Source organism: Verruconis gallopava (genome assembly GCF_000836295.1).
Source record: "Verruconis gallopava strain CBS 43764 unplaced genomic scaffold supercont1.20, whole genome shotgun sequence".
In the NCBI taxonomy this organism is placed as follows: Eukaryota; Fungi; Ascomycota; class Dothideomycetes; order Venturiales; family Sympoventuriaceae; genus Verruconis; species Verruconis gallopava.
This window is the reverse complement of record NW_015622156.1, coordinates 250,037-265,463: the sequence shown is the minus strand read 5'-3', so window position 1 is coordinate 265,463 and position 15,427 is coordinate 250,037. Positions and strand designations below refer to the sequence as shown.

The 15,427-nt window shown below is 49.1% G+C and overlaps 7 protein-coding genes across 8 annotated transcripts; 2 read left to right on the top strand and 5 right to left on the bottom strand.

The window, feature by feature from the left end:
* Positions 1 to 588: 588 nt before the first annotated feature.
* On the top strand, positions 589 to 1,387 carry PV09_06085 (uncharacterized protein; the record flags this gene model as incomplete). The annotated part of the gene is made up of 2 exons (XM_016359679.1): positions 589 to 731; positions 793 to 1,387. The coding sequence occupies 2 exons, from the start codon at positions 589 to 591 to the stop codon at positions 1,385 to 1,387; spliced, it is 738 nt and encodes a 245-aa protein (XP_016212515.1).
* A 78-nt stretch (positions 1,388 to 1,465) lies between these two features.
* Positions 1,466 to 2,306, bottom strand: PV09_06084 (uncharacterized protein). Its single transcript, XM_016359678.1, has one exon. It carries the CDS (start codon positions 2,291 to 2,293, stop codon positions 1,523 to 1,525), a length of 771 nt encoding a protein of 256 aa, XP_016212514.1. The 5' UTR covers positions 2,294 to 2,306; the 3' UTR covers positions 1,466 to 1,522.
* A 619-nt stretch (positions 2,307 to 2,925) lies between these two features.
* On the bottom strand, positions 2,926 to 4,874 carry PV09_06083 (uncharacterized protein). Its single transcript, XM_016359677.1, has 3 exons — positions 4,636 to 4,874; positions 3,290 to 4,584; positions 2,926 to 3,236 (listed from the first exon to the last, which is right to left on the bottom strand). The coding sequence occupies exons 1-3, from the start codon at positions 4,815 to 4,817 to the stop codon at positions 3,067 to 3,069; spliced, it is 1,647 nt and encodes a 548-aa protein (XP_016212513.1). The 5' UTR covers positions 4,818 to 4,874; the 3' UTR covers positions 2,926 to 3,066.
* A 143-nt stretch (positions 4,875 to 5,017) lies between these two features.
* Positions 5,018 to 7,693, bottom strand: PV09_06082. 2 transcript variants are annotated; one of them, XM_016359676.1, is made up of 3 exons: positions 7,362 to 7,693; positions 6,000 to 7,311; positions 5,018 to 5,914 (listed from the first exon to the last, which is right to left on the bottom strand). In XM_016359676.1, the coding sequence occupies exons 1-3, from the start codon at positions 7,562 to 7,564 to the stop codon at positions 5,771 to 5,773; spliced, it is 1,659 nt and encodes a 552-aa protein (XP_016212512.1). In that variant the 5' UTR covers positions 7,565 to 7,693; the 3' UTR covers positions 5,018 to 5,770. The 2 variants fall into 2 exon arrangements, with proteins under 2 accessions (XP_016212512.1, XP_016212511.1); XM_016359675.1 differs by having other exon boundaries at positions 5,018 to 7,311.
* A 137-nt stretch (positions 7,694 to 7,830) lies between these two features.
* PV09_06081 (uncharacterized protein) lies at positions 7,831 to 8,893 on the top strand. The gene is made up of 2 exons (XM_016359674.1): positions 7,831 to 7,890; positions 7,938 to 8,893. The coding sequence occupies exons 1-2, from the start codon at positions 7,854 to 7,856 to the stop codon at positions 8,567 to 8,569; spliced, it is 669 nt and encodes a 222-aa protein (XP_016212510.1). The 5' UTR covers positions 7,831 to 7,853; the 3' UTR covers positions 8,570 to 8,893.
* Positions 8,894 to 9,174: 281 nt separating this feature from the next.
* On the bottom strand, positions 9,175 to 10,819 carry PV09_06080 (uncharacterized protein). Its single transcript, XM_016359673.1, has 3 exons — positions 9,847 to 10,819; positions 9,690 to 9,791; positions 9,175 to 9,633 (listed from the first exon to the last, which is right to left on the bottom strand). Exons 1-3 carry the CDS (start codon positions 10,302 to 10,304, stop codon positions 9,423 to 9,425), a joined length of 771 nt encoding a protein of 256 aa, XP_016212509.1. The 5' UTR covers positions 10,305 to 10,819; the 3' UTR covers positions 9,175 to 9,422.
* Positions 10,820 to 12,935: 2,116 nt separating this feature from the next.
* Positions 12,936 to 14,463, bottom strand: PV09_06079 (uncharacterized protein; the record flags this gene model as incomplete). Its single annotated transcript, XM_016359672.1, has 2 exons — positions 12,936 to 13,212; positions 13,276 to 14,463. 2 exons carry the CDS (start codon positions 14,461 to 14,463, stop codon positions 12,982 to 12,984), a joined length of 1,419 nt encoding a protein of 472 aa, XP_016212508.1. The 3' UTR covers positions 12,936 to 12,981.
* Positions 14,464 to 15,427: the final 964 nt, after the last annotated feature.

Below are 15,427 nucleotides of genomic sequence, written 5' to 3'. Positions count from 1 at the left end.
TTGAGTTCGGACGGCTTGTGTAGTTGACATCATGGCACATGCTCATCATGACTTCGGCCGTTTGAGCCGTGCCTCAAGTAGAGTTCCCCGCCCCCTTGAAATCAAGTATCCAACCATATTGAATCTCTGTCAGTCCATGATCCAATAGCATGTCTTGCGTTGTCAACATCGTGGTCTCACATCCTCCGCTTCTGTACACATTATTGACGCAAAGCGGGCTGACAAGCCTGCAAAGAACGTTCAATGGCCGGATGTGCACAACTAACCGCGGGTGCTGAAACAAATTCAATGGATTGCGAACAGTCTCGTGAGCTTTTAAGTTGACGTTGAAATACAGTGGAAACAAGGGATTTGCAGTGGCGCAAAAGCTTATTTATCCGAGAAGTATTCGATACAATCGGTTGGTTCGTTTAGCACATCTTCCCAAGATGTTCTAAGTTGCGAGGGGAGATAGGATAGTACACTCGCCGAGTCAAGATGCATAAAGGACTCGCGTATCTCAATACCTGGACCAAGATGACTGTGGCGAATGCTTAATTTTGCTATACTTCATTAGAAATCTGCAGAAGCCTTGTTTGTTCCTTTATTATGCTCATACAGCAGCTCATCCTTTACTCTATTTGTGTAAGCGCAGCTGCTGTCGACCATGTGAAGTACCACTACAAGCGGCAGGCAGGCGATTCGAGAAGCCCTTGCCCAGCAATGAACACCCTGGCTAACCACGGATATATGTGAGTTTTGTGTCTGCAAAAGTCGGCGTATGAAGTGCTGATTTCCCACTTTTCGAATCAGAAACCGTGATGGCAAGAACATTAGTCTGAATGATCTGTCCAACGCTGCCATGAAAGTTTACAACATAGACATCCTGCTAGCAACTCTCTTCACGCGTGGCGGGAATCTATTGATTCAAAACAACACACTTGATGGAGTTTTGAAGACCACGGTAGATCTATCGGATTATGATAAGCACGATGCGATTGAGCACGACGGCTCACTGACGCGAATGGACTTCTCTCAAGGTGACGACCACACATTCCAACCGGAAATGTTGAAACAACTCCTCAATGACTCTACGTCAGATTTTCTGGACTTTGATTCTTTAGCAAAGTCCCGTGTTCGACGTGAAAAGGACATGGCGTCGAGAGGAAATCCGCCGCTGGATGGCAAGGGAATTTTTATAGCTTATGGAGAGGCAGCGCTCCTTCTCGAAACCTTTGGCAAAGGCACAAACAAGGCACCGAAGGCGGATATCGAGACGTTCTTTTCCGAGGAGAGACTGCCAGATGGGTACGAAGTGCCGAAGCAGTTGATCACGATACCATCGACGGTCGCCCTGAGCGGGGAGATCCAAGCAGCAGCAGCTTTCCATAGGATGTTCTCGTTTTGAAAAGGCATAAATTAGCACAGCAATCAGCAGATATACAATACCGATATGAATAATTTGAGATTCTGAACAAGAGAGTAAGATTTCAAACATGTTCTTTCGAGGACATTGCAAACTTCAAATCTCGTATGACTATTTTTAATTTGGGAGGCTCACACCTGTAAACGTTTCGCAAAGCCTCAATAACTTGTCTTGGGCCTCTATATCTTCGCAAAATTTGCTAGGCACCGCTTCTCTCCTCCCAGGTTTGAAATACTTTCCACTTTCGATATCTTCCTCCACAAGCATCACATAGGTGCTGACGCTGGACTGCAGATCTCCTGGTGCGTTTTTGCCTCCCATCTTCGTCGGTTGCCATCCGGGATCCATGCTAGTCGACTGGACGTCTCGCCACTTCCTTGCTATCGCTTTAGCGAACATGACATTGTGCATTTTGCTATTTGCATAGCCTTGAGAATCGCTCCAGGCACTCTCACCCCGTTCCTTCCAGGCGATATCCTTCAGTGAGGGATCGCCGCTAGCGTGGTAACCGGAACTGAGGTAAACTAGTTTCTTTGGTTTGTTGATGAGACATGTGAGTATGTATGGTGCAAATGTGTTGACCGCAACAAGTGCTGGGAAGCCTTCAGACGTCATCCGGCACCCGCCGAAGTAGAGACCCGCGTTGTGAACGATCGCGTCAAATCTGCCCAGCGCATTGATATCCGACGCTAGTTTTTTCGTTTCCTTGATGCTTGATAAATCTCCAACCACCACTGTCTCTGCACCCGGACAGGCTTTCTCAGCATCCCGCGCTCGTGTCGTGTTGCGTGCATGTAGAACCACTTTATGACCTCTCTTTACTAGAGTCTGTGCTGCTAGCAACCCCAAGCCGTCCGAAGACCCAGTGATGAGTATTCGCGCCATCATAACCACATTCAACAGTGTTGGAGAGATAAAGAGGATAACACAAGGACCTTCTGTATATCAGTCTACATGTGGAGTTAAGACGGAGATAAGACGCTGCTTCTGCGGCAAAGATTCGCAGATTGGTTGCACTTGACGTAAAGACTCCTGGAGATTAATCAGAAAATCCTAGAATGATGAATAATGCTTGATTTCAAATCCAGACAACCTCTAGTACCGGTTTATTGAATATGATTCTATATGGGACTGAGACCATAGCCTCGCATGTACAAGACATGTCCGCGATGGGCTCAATTGGAACATTACCATAACTCAGGAACACGGGCTCTAGAGGCCCCTAACCCGTGCTTCCGCAGCTTGTCAACCTCTACTATGGAGAATATAGCAGCTTCCTGATCGTCGCAATGTGGTCTTCGCTCATGGCGTACTAGAATGACACAAGACACTTGTCCTTGCCTTAAATGCTTCTCATTGGCGAAGATCACAAAGCGTTTCTCGTCATGGCTTGTGTACAGTTGATGGGAAGTATTAATGATATACGGCTACAAGGTCTACAGTGCTGCAATTCTAGGCGGAACGTCCTAACTGTATCTTGTACGATTCTAGTAGGAGGAAGGCGTGCAAAGCGATTGCAAATCAATTAGTGCTTTTGATTCCCGCTATCTAAGTTGGCCATTGAAGGAAGCTTCATCGACCAAGGTCGTTGCAAAGTTATCCTTCCGAGGCTGTCGAAGTCCGAGCTAGCTGAAAGTCACGTTAATGTGATGAATGCGCAATCATTCATTCTCACTGTCTAATCTATCCTGCCTCTGACTACCGTCCGGCGGAAATTGAGCAAAGCATAAGACCAAGAACCCAACCAGCGCAACGGCAGCATTGATTGTAAACACCAAATAAGTCTTCTCAATGCTTGCAAATGCAGCGAAGACAAGACCAAATATGCTTGCTATGCTACGTTAGCGGCGATGAAAGTGCAAAAATCTACTTGACTCTACTTACTAGTTGTCAGTCGTGCAATATTTTCTACCAAGGTGATCGCACCCAACGCGTCTGTTCGCTCACTTGGGGGACTCATTTGCAAGATCGTGCCTTTGGACGCTGCACCAGTTCCTGACGCGAAAGGCAAAATAATTGCAACAAGGTAAATTTGCCAGCCTTTTTGTATGAATGTGGCAGCCCCAGTAAGTATGCCATCGAGCAACAAGCTGTACCGAGCATAAATTAAGTCAAACTCATATGTCTCTTGCTTAGATGGTGGGTTCGGAGGCTGCAGCGGTTCTTGTTCATTATCCATGGTATCCGTTATTTCGACCTCTGAGGGTTCTTCCGGATCGAACGGCATAGCTAGATCAGACCGATTACCATTTTCTGCCGTCTTCAAGTCTTTATTTTGTGAAACTTTTCTTCTCCCGAATGCGATAATTCGAGGAAATAGGAAAGTGAGAAATACACCGCGCAGCATCGAGTTTAGAGAAATTAGAAAGCCGTTCTCTCTCGTCCCAAAACCGTAGATATCTGTACTGTACATTTGCAGCAGGGTAGGAATATACCCTGTCGCCAATATACCTAGATATACTCCAAAAGCAAGAAGAATTGGCCCAAAATCTCTTTTTGTGCGGCCGTCCAACAGAACCAACCGCTGAGGCGCAAACACTTTCAGAGGCCCAAAAAAACGTCGAATGCCCTTGATTTTTGCGCGAGCTTCAACTTCTTCCTGTCCGCGAATCCAAGGCAGTCCAATTGCCACATAAAGTGTAGACAGGCAAAACAAGCATAATGTAACTCGGAATGGCCAGATGATACCAAAACGTTCGCTGATTTCACCACCGATGAGATATCCAATACTCGTTCCAAAGAACATTGCTCCTTGCAATCTTCCAAGCGAAGGCGTGCGTTGCTCAGGTTTGACGACCTCGGTAATGAAACTGTTTAAAGCAAGCAAATAGCCATTTGGACCCCCTATGATTGTGATTATCTGACTGCATTGTACGATGATGATACCGATACTTCCACCGGACATGACGCCGATGTTTTGGATCAGAAGCCGGACGGCAGGCCAGAAAACTTGAATGAGCAGCGTTGACTTTACGCCAATGCGCTTGATGAGCCAGCCCGTGATGAAGAGGTTGATTAAGCCGAAAAGAGTGGTGCTCGCACCCAGGAGAGCCACAGATTTTGCAGTACTAGCCTCGATCGCCGGCATCGAACAACGATCTTTGGAGGTGGCCAGAGATGGTGGTGTGTGCGTGTCATAATATGCTTGGCAGGTCATTACCCGGAAAACGTAGATTAACCTTGGAAGAATTAGGAAATGTGCAAAGCATCAACGGCTCTTTACCACTTACGGAACTTGCGTAACTCCAAAGCTGAGGCTGACCATTAACGCGCAGAGAAGTATTCGATATACCACGGACTTGCTCCATTCTCCCCGGTCGTCGAGGTCCGCCTGCTTCGACTCATTGCGCAATAACGGCGTCCTCTCGTCCAGGGCGTTATTCCTAGCTCCTTCTCTGTCCTCTACCGCCATCTTTGTGGTTGTGTAGAAGCGATGGTCAAGTCATTATTCTAGATTTGTAAAGTCCGTCCACCGCTTCGTTATCTGCCGTCTGCCTTCCGAATTTGTGCACAAGCGAGGATGGGCTCCACAAGAAAGAGGCACACCACGGGCCGGTCTCGGCATGGGAGAGATGATCGCTCTCTCTTGGTCCTCAATCACCTCGGGAGTATAAGCAGAATGCGGAAGCGAGACTGTATTGTAAACTTGTCGCTCAGGCAAAAATAAAATTTCCGATGGGCCGTTGACTAGCATTTAATGTGCTTTGAACTTATTTCAAGATCAACAAATTGCCTACTTCTTGCGCTACTTGTCCGGCTGCTTGATTTCGTACTGTCGCCTTTTGTGGTAGTGTGTAACGATAGTATCTGAAAGCTATATGATCTCAAAGTCCCTGCTAACGCCTTCAAAAGCGGTCAAAGAGCCATCAAGACTTTTCGCATCACCAAAGTACCTTATCCTGTAACGACCTTGAAGATTTACTTCAGACGGTATCTCCCATTGTATCCTGACCTCGCTCGTACCCATGATCTCACTCTTTCTTTTCCAATGAAATATTAGTTCCCAATCTTCATCTGTTCGATACGGGACCCATTTTTTATCTCTAGACTTGAGGTCGTCGTTGCCATTTGTCGCTGTATGTAGTCGCTCTACCATGGCATATGTGCCTTCAAGACGTAGATTATTCCGTGGGTTTGCGCCCACGAAGGATGCTTCAGCTATATCGCCGGGTCGATATGATGACTCAACGTCCTTAATCACATCACCGAAATTCTTGAAGAGGCCAGCATGATCGACCACCACTCCGGAGATAAAGCTCAAACTCCTGTTTGTGTTTATGGGTGGACTGGGACCGCTCGGAGGTTTCTTCGTAGCCGTCGCTGATAGATAGTGCAAATGATTGATCGTCAGGTGAATATACGCATTCAAAGTATGCGGACCGTACAGAGTGGAGGCCCCTTCGTAACGTTGAACAGCATATTCCTCTTCTGTGGTGATGTAATGTGTATAGCTATTCGCTGGGCCACCAAGTACAACTTCCAGCCTACCATTTGCGTCAAGCGGCCAATCTGCAAGATTGGTTATAAAAGCGGACTCTTTTACAGCATTCCGCCAACGTCTGCCTGCCATAGTTGTGGCTTCCCCTGGACTTACAATAATAACAAGGTGGCCAAGGCGCAGTAGCTGAAGATCAACAACGTTTGGCGCCCATTGGTATGGCTTCGTCGTTTCGCCAACATCCAGCAGAATTGGCTTTGGATATTGGCATCGCTGCTGCTCTTCGCTTGGAGCATGAATCAGGTTGCGCACAACGTTCCAAAGGGGGTTGGCATTTCCCGATCCTGAGCTATTCTGCTTAAAATCAAATGCACCAGGTCCATCTGAAGTACCGGCCGCGAAGGAGTAGCCCAAAGCTGCCGGACAAGTTGTGACTATGGAACCGTTCGGATGGGGGAATGTGTAATTGGCTAAAGACACGAATGTATGAAATGACCGCACATTTTCGTCTGATATAAGATGAGCTTGCACTGATGTGGATGCCATCTTCGAGTACAGCGAACGCGCAGCCTCGAACTGCCGTCTCCCGATTTCGAAGCAAGACTTCGTACCGCCATCATCCAGTCCGAAAAAAGGCCCTCGACCGTGACAATCTTCGTTGCGACCGCCGCATGTGCTATCCTTCAGCGCACATTCCTGATCGGAACCATCCTCGCAGTAGGCGCCAAGCACATTGGGCGATGTATCACCCACATTGGATTGGGAAAACCCAGCGACGAATCCCGGAGCTGTATCTGTCCCTTGCATACTTTTTTCAAAGAGGTATGCAGCAACACCTTTGTTATCACCAGAGATCAATGTGTTGTTCCCTAACATCGAAGTTCCGTGCACGGCAAACCAGGTCAAAACTCCAATGTCCTTACCATCTGACGAGCGAGTAAACCGCAGCAGGGTGAGATCTTTGTCAACGTCATCTGAGTACATTTTGCGTTCCGCTTCCGGGTTCGCAAGGTACGCGTACAGACTCCTATTAATGTTCGCATCCTCAATTCTGGTCTTGCCAATAGAGATTGAGCCCGGTGCGAGACTCTCATGCGCACGCCGTATGGACAGCAAAGAACCTTGAACAATGGCTTCATAGCTCTCTTTGCTAAACCCACGACTAGTAATCTGTGGCAGCAAATAATTCAGCCACGCACCAGGCCCAGAATGCGAGTGCGTTCCTGTGACAGCGACATTGTGCTGTCCGTACATGGCGTATTCCGGTCCAAAATTTTTCAGGCCGTTGAGAATGCCATCGCGCACAGCCGTATCCCCAGATTGCGTGTCCAGCACGAGATAAATCCAGCGATTGGCAGGAGTATCTAACTCTCCAATGATGAATGCGCGAGAGTATAGTCTTTGGCGCAGCCCAGAACCTAGTTGGCTCGTGTTTGCATAGCCCATCAAGTTGAGTTCGACTACCGGGCTATTAACAAGGTATTAGCTGAGCCACTTGACCAGCTTCGATAGCGTTACCCCGTAATATCAGCCTTGCCAACGCCAATTAAGAATCGGCCGCCATGCTTAGAAGAGCCTGATGGCTTTTCAATACCATGATATCGCAAAGCTGCATTTTCCTCACGCAGTGGGGAATCTAGATAAGTCAGATAGAAGACGTGAATGGTAACAATCAAGAGCACTACTGTGCTCACAAAGGCAGCTGTACGTGCAGTAGGCATATTTAGAGTAGGATCATGATTCTCGCTCGGCTTTCATGCATCTCAATCAATCAAAAAAAAAATAGATTGATCATGTTAATCATAATACGGAATCTAATCTTAAGGCTTGACTCACTTGGCGATGGTCGCGTGCCAGAGGACAAGTTAGTGCAGATGCGTGGCATTACTGAAACAGTCGACGCCTAAACTTCGGCCTTACAGCCTAGCGGCCGTTTTCGACGGGAGCGAAAACTATAGTAAAGAGATCTTGATGATATAGTACTACCTCGCCATTGACCAAAGTACAAAGATGCCACTCGGGCTAGAGTCAACTGACTTTCTGTCGCGTAAGTGCTCATCTCCAATCATAAGTAGCACGAGCTTACAGCACTAGACATTGACGGCGAGCTCCAACCTCAGCAACGGGACGCAATAGTAGCGCAAGTACGCGCCGAGATACCCCCCAATGCCGCAGAAACGCTACATCCAAGGATTCCAGTCGCGTACGAACCTCATTTCAGCCCTCTCATAGAGGCGGAACTAGAGCGCATAGCTTCCAAAGCGGAAAAACAGCCAGGAACAGGCATAGATGTATCGCGGTATGAGGCTGACGCCCTAGAAGCACCACCCCGCACGTCACCACATTCAGACGAGCGACATCCGGAAATACTGGCTCAGTGGAGACAGAAGCTGCAACGCGCGTATGGGCTGAAGACCTATTTAGATGGGAGATTAGTCAACCTGAATCTATTGGAAACATATGGGAAAAATGCGTGGTTGATAGGGAATTCGCAACTGGAGGAGGAAGTCAGAAGCTTGGATAGGGAGCTGGCTGAGATGAAGAGACAGGTTGAGGAGGTGGAAGAGCAGAGGCGGAGGAAGCAAGAAGCTGTGAAGGGAGAAATGGAAGGCCTGGAGGAGAGCTGGCGAAGAGGGGTGAGGGGCATTGTAGAAGTAGAGCTTGCTACTGAAGGGCTGAAGCAGGAGATTCTGGCCAGGAAAAGGGCGAGCGCCGCTGTGGGTTGAGTCACTTTGCACAAGGCGAGGGCAATCATACCGACCGCAACCGGTTCCAACTGCGCAGGCTGTCCTTACACGACAGCAAGCCTCATATATGAGGGATTACAGAGCTCGTGGCAAGACCTTTTTAGAGTCCATCCGGACGGTGTTTGACCCGTCAAAATATTGTAGGGTTAGAAGACCGATCGGCGTGATAAAGCCACGCGTGTTCGAGGGTTCATGAGACAGGGCAAGTTCCATGCGTGAAGTGGAATCCATGCTCTGTATGATAGTCACGTTACAGCGTACAATATGCTTACCTTACAATGAACTATCGCATCTTTTAATGAATTCGAACCGCCCTTTCTATCCGTGTTCTGCACGAACCAACGAAAACGCTCAACTGACAATCCGAACGCAGGTCTGGAGAGATCGAATTGATGGTGCACCGGGCACAAATATCAAATCGTACCAGCGAGACAGGGTAAATCGCTAAACTCAACATGTGGACCGTTGAAATGATGATGAGGACAAGCACATTTACTCGGACACGAGAACGATACAGTCGAGCCACGTTAAGCGCAATGCAATCATGAGGCAAGTGTTTGAACAAGGTGTGGGGAACGTATAGATCAGACTCCAAAATGCTCGTATTGACTCTTGGGTTATCATAAATGGATATCTGTATTCCAGTCGCAGTCTGGATCAATCATCGCCCATCATTACGATTTCATCTTCTCGAATGCTAAGCCACCCAACGCCAATGCGAATCATCTGAAGAACAAGATACCTGGACCTTTACAGAGAATCAGCAGCGCCATTCCCATACCGCTATATGCAATCGTCGGATCAGTGTATTAACAAGATCGGATTAAAGAGCTTAAAGCACAGCGGCAACGACGCCAATGAGTCCGGCGGCAGCAGCACCGGCAGCGACGCCAACGTTGGAAGCAGCACCGGTTGGACTGGCACTTGCGCTGGCACTGGCAACAGTTGCTTGAGCAATCTTGTAGCCGTACGAGGTCGTGGTGATCTGCGATGCAACACCGCTGACATCGGTGGTTGTGGTGTAGACGGAGGAAGCGGTCACACTGATCCATGTTAGCAACGGTTCGCAAATATATGCATGAGGTTGAAAATGACTTACCTAGCAGTGCAGCCAGTCCAGGTCGTCCAATCAGCCGTTTTGCTCCACGAACCACTTGTCCAGCCTGGCCAGTCGGACGCTGGGCAAGAGTCACCTCCCCACCTGGACAAATGTTAGCACATGGGCCTTAAGCGAAATTGTACTTAGAAAGACGTACCATTTAGTCCACGGACCAGCGGTCCAACTACCAGTAGAACAAAAGGGGCCATCTGAAGCACCCCATCCTCCGAAGCTGCCGCCCCCGAATGGGCCATGTCCACCGCCAAAGCCGCCATGACCGGAGCCGAAGCCACCATGGCCACCGAACCCAGGACCGCCGGAGACATAGGTGGAGAAGCCGGATGGGTAGCCAGTGCCGAATGGGCCGAACTGGCTCAGACCAAGCGCAGAAGTGAGTGAGGCCCAGTCCGAGCTGCTAGGGCCATTAGGGTGAGCAGAGGTGTAGCTCTCGAAAATGCTGCTTTGGCTGGCGTCAAGACTATGACCAAAAGGACCGAATCCAGAAAAGCCAGTCGCCATAGTAGGAGGGGCCGAAGTGATTGTGGATGAGTCTGACTGGGCAGTAGCACCGTATGCGAGAGCCGCAATGGCGGCAAAAGTTGAGAACGATCTCATCTTCTTAGTTTTGTTTTTGTTTCTTTTTCTCTGCGGTGCTGTATTATGGGAAGATTTATGGGCTGCACAAGTAGGCTTCGACGAGGTGTCTCGAAGGACTTCTTGTCCTACTAAGCGAAGAGCGATAGCAAGCTAATTGATGATGCTTTGATGCACGTCCGTACACGGGGTTTACCCCCTTTATATGGATGTGCGACAGGTTCCTGCGCCCCCAAGCACAATCGGTGAAGCTTGGTCGTGCCGGCGGGCTGAGCATCCGTTTCGGCCTCAAGGAAAGGACCCGATGCACGGAGATTTTTTCGGTGCTGGGATAGTGGACTGTGTGGAGGCTGTGGTTGTGTTCAGTAAGACAGCAATGGGAACTAACAGCACGCACGAATGCAGCAAAGAGAGGAACCAGAACTGCTCCCACAGCTGACGCGGCCTGCTCGGGGCAAAGCTTGAGTTCTTTTGCGATGAGGAGACCCGAAATACACTTCTCGGTGGCTGACCACTGCTCACTGGTCGTATGCAAGGTCGACCTGCAGATCGTGCGGGTTTGGCCTTGCAGACCCACCAACAGAAATAGAGCACCACAGCCGCACACCGGCGCTCCTCATCTCAACTCGAGGCGATCACAGGCGGCGTCCACACACTGCAGCATTGCGCGTAACTCTATTCCCTAAAATTGTTGCTAAGAAACATGCTCTCACAAGCCTTGGGGCCATTGACTCGCTTCACAAATTGGCAGTTGAGCGACAGAAACATGCACGACGAGTCTGATGCTTTCATATCTGACCCTGAACGCCTCGAACGAAAGCCAAGCTGCTTGACTCGTTCAGGAGAGCCCGTTCCCGGATACTGCGTTGCAGCAGCACATCAATGGAGCTGTAAGTCCTGTGCAAGATCGACACAAAATCGTGTCAGCGATCTCCAGTTGGTAGCGTCTGGGGTCAAGCCTCGCTCGAAGACTCTTCTCGTTGCTTGGGACTCTGTGCCATTTTTGGATCCAACTAGAAACGTTTCGGATCGCCAGCCTTGTGGGCACTGGCGGGTCTAATTGGTGCTAAGGCCAAACGGACTGCTCAGCGCTCCGTAACACTCTGGAGAGAGAGACACTTTACCCCGTCTTCTTAACGCATTAGCGTTTAGCGTGACATCATCAAGATAGTAATGAGGACCGTGAGGTGAAAATCGTTCAACGGAGTGAGGGGACGTGAGTAGTGCAATGTTCGCCTACGCTGTGCTTTGCCGAGTTGGTAGTGGATGGGCGATGAGCTGGCTGTCTTGGCTACGCGTGTATCTGGGCGACGCGGGTTCGCTGTTCACCACCCCAATGGAATTTTCCGGTGATATGAACGCACGGCATTATCCAGGAGGGCCAAGGGGGAGGTGTTGAATGTGCAATAATTGACACTGGTCTTGGCCCCGCCATCACGATCGGAGCTTGTCGACGAATTCGCCGCGAGTGACAGAATCTGATCACGACAATACGAGCGCGAGAAGATGGAGTACCTGTCACGCAACGCTCCACAGAACTGCACAGTGTACACCGACACGTCTCCGACAGCTGGCAGCTTTTCCTCAATCGCCCGAACGAGACGACTGTGCCGCGCAATGCTCTACGCGTCTTGATCAGTCAGCTGATGGTGCCTGATAACGTCGACAACCTCGCGGTAGAGTCGACACTCTTCTGCAGTCACCTTGGCATCTCTCAACTTCACAGCTTCCATGCACACGGCTTTTGCTCAGGTCTTCTCACGTGCCGAACTTGTTCAACACAATGGCCCCCAGCCTCTTCGTATCGATAACAAACTCTTTCGGAACGGTTGTGGCGCCATGGCTGAGTTCATAAGGCAACCGACATGCAAGGGACTGAGAGCTAATTTTATCAAGCCCCTCAGATTTCTGAGGCAAACCCACAGTCAGCGGCCAATAAGTGAGAGGAAGATCCCGAGAGGTCTCCGTTCAAAGTTGAGACACATCCTCGACGAGAAATTGAATCGCGTCGCCTATTTTTGAGCGGAAACCATGAAGACGATCGTGTCGGCATGACAACCCATAAGCCTCGAGAATTTTGGGGTCCTTTTCACACAGACCAGCTGGAAGAGATTGTCGGTCATCGATCAGCTTGGCCATCCTGGATGAGCTGTCAGCCTGATACGGCCTTTCAACCAACCGCGTCAACATTTCGTTTCGAGTAAGTTAAGCCCAGACAAACCTTTGCACGTGCGGAGTAGGATCGTCCGGTCCAACGACAGTCAACACATTTCTAGAACGACCGTTTCGATCGAGAGCGGGCAGTAGACACGTGAAATGTAGCCCTAAGCATACACGCTTGCCCTTTTCATCTATCAATCTCCGATGACAAATCGACGAATGTCAAAATCACTCCCTTCAGGATGTCTCCTTCAGACCTACGCAACCGCACAACCCCCTTCTGTTAAACGTGTTACGCCTCTTTGCAGAATGCTGCTCTCATCTAAGATCTTTACCATCATCCGGCTAGTTTCAACTAGTGTATCAGGCAATTCTGTCCTAGAGTTGTAATGAGTGCCCACGTCCGTGTCTACATATGAAACATTCGACGCCCCGTCCGAACGCCTTGCCGCTCGAATTCCCAAGCTTAAGATACATTGACGACTTCAAGCACCCTTAAGTATGCTTTAAGGTATCTGCTCAAGCCAGATCATTTCGCTTAACGAAAGCTGGCATGTGTCGCACTGTCTCTATCTTGTTCCAACAAGGCAATGAACTTCTTTTTTGCGGTTGCGTAGCCAAATTCGTAAGTACCACCATGAGCCACGATATAGGCGCACACTTCCTTCCACGGAATGTTGAGGCGGGAAACGTCGTCTTCAGTCCGTGTCTGCTTCATTTTGCGGTCGCTTCCCACAAAATGTGCGACGGCCTCCTTCAGAAGCCGACACTAAGCGTGGCAATGTTAGCTTGACTACAGGTAACCAGACAAGACAGCAGATTGGAAACGTACATCCAAAGGCGTCCACTCCGGCTTTCGAACCCGCTGCTTCTTGTCCTTGGTCAGCGTACGATGGCGACCGCGCAATGTCGACTCAGCTTCGGCAAAATCGTATTTTCTCTTGATGTCTTTATATGACATGCCATGCGCTCGACACTCTAGCAAGATTCTATCCCTATCAACGCTATTCATAGGACAGCTCATGGTCATCACTGGTGGCCCTCCGTGCCGGCTCGTTGTACCTTGCATATAGCCCATAGGTGGCCTGTCCCCAACATGCGAGCTTCCAAAAGGAGAGTGCGGCAATGCAAGAGATTGGTCGATTGTATGAATCTGTTCTGTTTGAAGGTTTGAAAGTGAATTGTGATTATCACCGCCTTGGGACCGCAAATGAACCTCATCAATATCCTTGAGGGATGTAGAACCATCAGCCACCCAATGTGCAGTTGAGCGCTCTGTAGTCTGATTCAGATGCCTGTAACTAAACCGAGACTGACCACTTTCGTAGGTGTGGCCTGAAAAGGAGCCTGTAATAGCGGTAGACAGTCTCGAGGTCATGGACCCAGTGTCTTCGGAAGACCAACTCAAGCCATCAGAGCCTAGTAAATGATTTTGTATAATGCCAGCGCTTTGAGAGATTGGTATTGCGTCAGCCGACTCGTGGTGAGTGCTTATCAGCGGCCATGTTGGGTTTTGATGATTATGAAGATCGCTCATACACAGCTCAACGCCCACAGGTGAATTTGCCAATGATCGACTCGATCCGCTCATACTGTACGCTGCTTTTTTATTATATTCCTCGTGATTCATCGACCACGAATTAGGGAATGTATTAAGCGCCATTCCCTGACAGACTTTGGTTTGATCAACCCTTTCGACGCCAAGTAATGTCTCCTCCATTTCATCCTGATACCTGGCCAACTCAGTCTGCTGGCTGACGACGGAAGGCAGTGAGGTCTTGAAGGGAGCATGAGAAGTTGCGTAGGCAGGGGTTTGTGATTGATTCCAGAGAAACGAAATGTCGCTTGGTGAAGGCGTCGGCAGCGCTGAAGTCGCATTTTGCAGTATGTGATCTGGCTGATGCAAGAAGGTCTCCAAGGTGAGTTGAGAAGACTTGTAATTGTAGTAGGGTGGGCAAGCATCGTGAAACTTGTGATATTGCTCATCGGCAGAGAGAGTCGAAAGTGGATCATAGCGCATAATTTTCTGCCTCATCCCTATTGGTTCCATCCTGCCACTCTCAGGAGCCAAATGGCTCTCCCTATCTGAGCTTGGGCTTGATACAAGGGCTTTGGAAAGAGCGGTATGCGGTTACGCGGTGTCGCCCTGCATGTACTGAGGCGGTGAGTAACCCAATGTTTCTAACAAGACATAGTAGCTTAGCTCACCTGGATAAATAGTGCAAGCTCTCTCTGAAGCTTTGATAGGAATTTGAACAAACTCCTTTTGAATTCAATTATCGTAACCACGAGTATTGGCGGTCCTCTTGCAGCTCGCCAAGTGAACTATCACAAAAGCAATAAAACGTGGAGTCAATAATGGTGATTGTCAGAATAGATGAGCTCATAGGACAATCACAAAACCTCCCTTTAAAGCCTTCAGAATGGTACGTGCAGTATTAATCCATATAATGGCTCTTTTGTTGAGCGGAAGCAGGAGTTTGTATCTTCTAGCCGGAGCTTTCTATAGTAGTTGTCGCCTGCCAGCTCGGTCTCAATAATGTTCCTTGTCCAGATGATAGAATCCGTTAAACTAGGCACAGCAAACAAACTTGCCTAAGATCGAAAAAGAACGGTATAGGTTCCAACCACAGCCTCATGCGATGATGCTAACTTAGACAGGTGTGCTAGCGCTTGCTGAACAAGGATGGACTGAGTCAAAGAAGGGACTAGCAAATTGAGGCATTAGCTTGGGAGGCTCTGAGAAGATATTTGTGACGGCTTATCCTCACAGAACTGGGGGTGGGCTCTCTGTCACCGCGCCGCGCTTCGCGAGAGCCAAGCCAGAAACAACGTCAAATATGATGCGTTCTTCCTTCAGGTAATCACTCGTTTGAAAGCCGCGGATGGCTTTTGCGCTCCCGTCATGGCCTGACCTAGGCGTTCTTTCGATGGGCCCGTAACTGAGGAACTGAGTATCAAAGCGTAAGGGTAAAGACAGAGAT

What these genes read in the sequence shown, in the direction of transcription:
- PV09_06084 (XM_016359678.1), bottom strand. Translation starts at nt 2,293, where the DNA reads ATGATGGCGCGAATACTCATCACTGGGTCTTCGGACGGCTTGGGGTTG.
- PV09_06083 (XM_016359677.1), bottom strand. Translation starts at nt 4,817, where the DNA reads ATGGCGGTAGAGGACAGAGAAGGAGCTAGGAATAACGCCCTGGACGAG. An exon ending in TTTGGAGTTACGCAAGTTCC is followed by an intron (nt 4,585 to 4,635) that starts GTAAGTGGTAAA and finishes AATTCTTCCAAG; the next exon opens with GTTAATCTACGTTTTCCGGG. An exon ending in TATTGCACGACTGACAACTA is followed by an intron (nt 3,237 to 3,289) that starts GTAAGTAGAGTC and finishes AACGTAGCATAG; the next exon opens with CAAGCATATTTGGTCTTGTC.
- PV09_06082 (XM_016359675.1), bottom strand. Translation starts at nt 7,564, where the DNA reads ATGCCTACTGCACGTACAGCTGCCTTTGTGAGCACAGTAGTGCTCTTG. An exon ending in GGCAAGGCTGATATTACGGG is followed by an intron (nt 7,312 to 7,361) that starts GTAACGCTATCG and finishes CCTTGTTAATAG; the next exon opens with CCCGGTAGTCGAACTCAACT.
- PV09_06081 (XM_016359674.1), top strand. Translation starts at nt 7,854, where the DNA reads ATGCCACTCGGGCTAGAGTCAACTGACTTTCTGTCGC. An exon ending in GTCAACTGACTTTCTGTCGC is followed by an intron (nt 7,891 to 7,937) that starts GTAAGTGCTCAT and finishes TTACAGCACTAG; the next exon opens with ACATTGACGGCGAGCTCCAA.
- PV09_06080 (XM_016359673.1), bottom strand. Translation starts at nt 10,304, where the DNA reads ATGAGATCGTTCTCAACTTTTGCCGCCATTGCGGCTCTCGCATACGGT. An exon ending in GCTGGTCCGTGGACTAAATG is followed by an intron (nt 9,792 to 9,846) that starts GTACGTCTTTCT and finishes ACATTTGTCCAG; the next exon opens with GTGGGGAGGTGACTCTTGCC. An exon ending in TGGACTGGCTGCACTGCTAG is followed by an intron (nt 9,634 to 9,689) that starts GTAAGTCATTTT and finishes AACATGGATCAG; the next exon opens with TGTGACCGCTTCCTCCGTCT.